This window comes from Haliotis rufescens, unplaced genomic scaffold (genome assembly GCF_023055435.1).
Source record: "Haliotis rufescens isolate VD_foot unplaced genomic scaffold, xgHalRufe1.0.p SCAF_188, whole genome shotgun sequence".
In the NCBI taxonomy this organism is placed as follows: Eukaryota; Metazoa; Mollusca; class Gastropoda; order Lepetellida; family Haliotidae; genus Haliotis; species Haliotis rufescens.
The window spans coordinates 101323-104780 of record NW_025963877.1 but is presented as its reverse complement, the minus strand read 5'-3'; the positions used below and the strand labels follow the sequence as shown (position 1 = coordinate 104780).

Sequence of the window (3458 nt, the reverse complement as noted above, 5' to 3'; positions counted from 1 at the left end):
TGTTTAGTGCATGTATTAGCTCTAGAATTACCACAGTTATCCAAGTAGGATTGTATCACTGTGCTAGAGTTTGTACTTAGACATGCATGGCTTAATCTTTGAGACAAGCATATGATTACTGGCAGGATCAACCAGATAGGTCCTAGTCTTTGCAGACAAACAGACCGGGACGTCCGAACCGCCGGCGAGGAGAGCCCCGAAACACACGAGCGAGTCCCGTAAAAAGCTCAACCCGACCGAGGCGGCCAGCCATCCCTTCCACAATCCCCTCCGCCGAGAGCGTTCTCGGGGTGGAAAAGCGACTACTTCACAAAAGCCCGACCCGAAACGATAGTGCGGGGGTGACGCCACGGGCTGCTTTGACGTCGGCGATTGATTCTCGTACCGAGCGCAGACGAACCCCGGATGCCGGGGTCTGCCTTCCTCACGACAATCAGATTGCTTATGCAAGCAGTTGGTAGCAAAGGCGAGCGGTCGCCTGGCTGCAACGTCGGTTGTTGCATTCTCAACCTCACTCAGTCTACCACGAGCCGTTTTCTGACTCCCGGCGACGAGGACGTTCCCACCTAACGATAAGGCAGGGCACCCCGGGAAACGAGAGCGACGTTTGCCGACCGTTACCTTTCGTCATGGGAGCACTGGTCACCAGTTGTGAAGGGGGACTTACGAACTTTACTGTGTAGTCGATGATTTGCCACGGAGAAGAGGATCGCGACCCAACGTACTGCCGAGGAACAGCGCACGATACACGGAGAGTTAAGGCTTACTAGCTAAAACTGAACCGAGATCACACGCAAATATCTTCCGACACGAGCACCGTTCATGCGTCGTAATATCCCCGAGGAGATACCGCCCGCATTCCGAGTTACCAACACTCGGCGCACCGCGCCAGGACCCACCGAGCTGCCTTACAACATGAGCCGTTGCACTGCTGGCGAGTCTGGCCGCCTTCACATTACTAGGCAGCCCGGGCGATACGCTGGATAGTTAGCCTGTCACAACAAATACCCACTCGTAAAGAAACGATATTATTTCTTAAACTATTCGGCCGATCTTCATGAAATTTTGCATGTACCTCCGTGATAGATTACACGTTTGTCACAAATAATCAGTTTTGTCATTGCACTCTTATTTTGGGAGTGAGGGTGATAATAAGGAGAAAACATGTAATTTCCTTCATCAAATCACATACTAAATACTTCATATTTCTTACACTATTCAGCAGAACCCCATGAAACGTCACAAGCAGGCCCATGTCACTTGTATCTAGCTTTTAATAAGCATTTAATATTATTTGAACTTTTTTTACCCGAACAGCAGGCTACTTTTCACACAAAAATAGCCAGTCAAAAAACACAGTACACATATAGTATTGTTACCAAATCTTAATAAACTTAACTATTTGATGTAACATAACCGTTAGTCCCCTCTTACGGCAAGCATGGATAACTGAAGACCTATTCTACCCCGGATCTTCACAGACAAATAGAAGTGACGCATTATATTAGTGATAAAAATAACGACTATATTTCTGTAGTGCCTGTAGGCATGCCCACAGCCCCACAGCGACCTAGCGTTATTACCCCATTTTGAGGAATAGTGTGTTCATGTGTCCACTATTCCGCCTTATGTTTCAATCCATGACGTTAGTACAACCTCAGTGTATCATTCAATCAGGTACACTGCACGTTCAAATAGTAACCCGATGTATTGTCAAAACATGTGTTTCTGTATCCCAGGTTCGTGGTCATCCTTGCCTGCGTCACGCTGCTGTTATGGATCTCACTCAACACATCAGTTTTCCTTCAAAACCAGCAACCCGACAGAATCCCGTGTAGACTTCCCATCACACATACACCCGAGTCCCACTCGAAGTCCGCCTGCACTGTGGTCACCCACGTCGCATTTCTGAAGGTGCACAAGGCAGGCAGTTCCACGGTGGCGAACATCATACAGCGCTTTGGAATCCAGAGAAACCTCTCTTTTGTTGTTCCCAAAAAACCGTTCCACGGGTTAAGCTACAACTACATCGGCGGGGCTCGGGACACCGTCAGCAGAGACAATGTCATTCCGCCGCCGGCAGGCTCAACGTACGACGTGTTGTGGAACCACGTCGTCTACAATCGCAGTGCCTTCAAGAACGTCATGCCGGCGGACACCAGATACATCTCTATCGTCAGACATCCAATGGATCAGTTTGTGTCAGCTTTTGAATACTATGGCCCTGGACAGCACGTCACTGACGGGTTCTGGGGGCTTAAAGACCACCAATCTATTGTCAATGGCTTTCTCGATAATCCGTGGGATTTTGAAGACAAAGATGTCGTGATGAGTCATACCCTCAACTCTCTTGCATACGACTTCGGTTTCACGGACGAAATGATTCAGAACAAAACTAGTCGTTTTCTCTACTTGACACAGATGGCAGAAGATTTCCAGCTTGTGATGGTAATGGAACATTTCGACGAGTCACTGGTGCTTCTAAAGCGGTACTTTTGTTGGAGCACTAAAGATATTTTGTACTTACCCAAAAACAAGAATGAAAAAAAGAAAAGGCTTACATTCACTGACAAATATCGTGAACGTCATCGCCAGGTGGCAGAGACAGATTACGACATCTACGCTTACTTCCGGTCACTTTTCTGGAGGAAGGTTTGGCAAGAGGGTCCGTCGTTCCACTCCGAGGTGGCGCACTTCAAATATGTCAACTCAGTCGTCACTGATCACTGCCTCCTGAACAAAACTCTCCATGTGGCGGCAAGTCCCTGGGATGAACCCTACACGGTCAACTGGATGGATTGTCACTACACAAACAGCAACGAACTCGACCTGTATGACGTCATTTACAACAGCACGGTGGGCAGGACACAGCAGTAGGGTCCAGTAACACCTGAGAGAGAGAGAGAGAGAGAGAGAGAGAGAGAGAGAGAGAGAGAGAGGGAGAGAGAGAGAGAGAGGGGTGTGTGTGGGGGGGGGGGGGGGGGGGGCGGTGAAAGATCGTACGTGGAACAATCTTAGTTGACCTGTATTACACAAGCACTAAGTCATGGGCACTCATGCAATATTAATCTATAATGAGCTGTAACAGGTGGCATGTCCCTTAATCATCTAATAGTACTTTTGGTGTGTGACGTCAGTGCGCCAACTGTGCTAGACGATAAGGTTTTACTTTAATGTTTAAACTTTAACTTACATTTTTTATGCTTATGTAAATTATGTATATCTGTGTGTACATGTATGTAAACGCATGCACGTAAAGGTCGGTGTATGACAGTGTGCGATTACAAACATCCTTGGTAACATCCTCCGGAGTTGTATATAATTGTAAAATGTCAAGTTATCTTCATTTTCCGCATAGACGACATTGATTGATTTGACATAGTACATTGCAGTCAGCAGATTAATATAGAAACCTGAACGAGCTTTCGCGAGTTCGATACAAGAACCATTCACGAGTG

At 47.2% G+C, this 3458-nt stretch overlaps 1 protein-coding gene across 1 annotated transcript; it reads left to right on the top strand.

Moving 5' to 3' along the window:
- The first annotated feature begins 822 nt into the window (after nucleotides 1-822).
- LOC124128535 (galactose-3-O-sulfotransferase 2-like) lies at nucleotides 823-2926 on the top strand. The gene is made up of 2 exons (XM_046491957.2): nucleotides 823-938; nucleotides 1740-2926. Exons 1-2 carry the CDS (start codon nucleotides 823-825, stop codon nucleotides 2875-2877), a joined length of 1254 nt encoding a protein of 417 aa, XP_046347913.2. The 3' UTR covers nucleotides 2878-2926.
- The last annotated feature ends 532 nt before the right edge of the window (nucleotides 2927-3458 follow it).

What these genes read in the sequence shown, in the direction of transcription:
- LOC124128535 (XM_046491957.2), top strand. Translation starts at nt 823, where the DNA reads ATGCGTCGTAATATCCCCGAGGAGATACCGCCCGCATTCCGAGTTACC. An exon ending in AGCCGTTGCACTGCTGGCGA is followed by an intron (nt 939 to 1,739) that starts GTCTGGCCGCCT and finishes TCTGTATCCCAG; the next exon opens with GTTCGTGGTCATCCTTGCCT.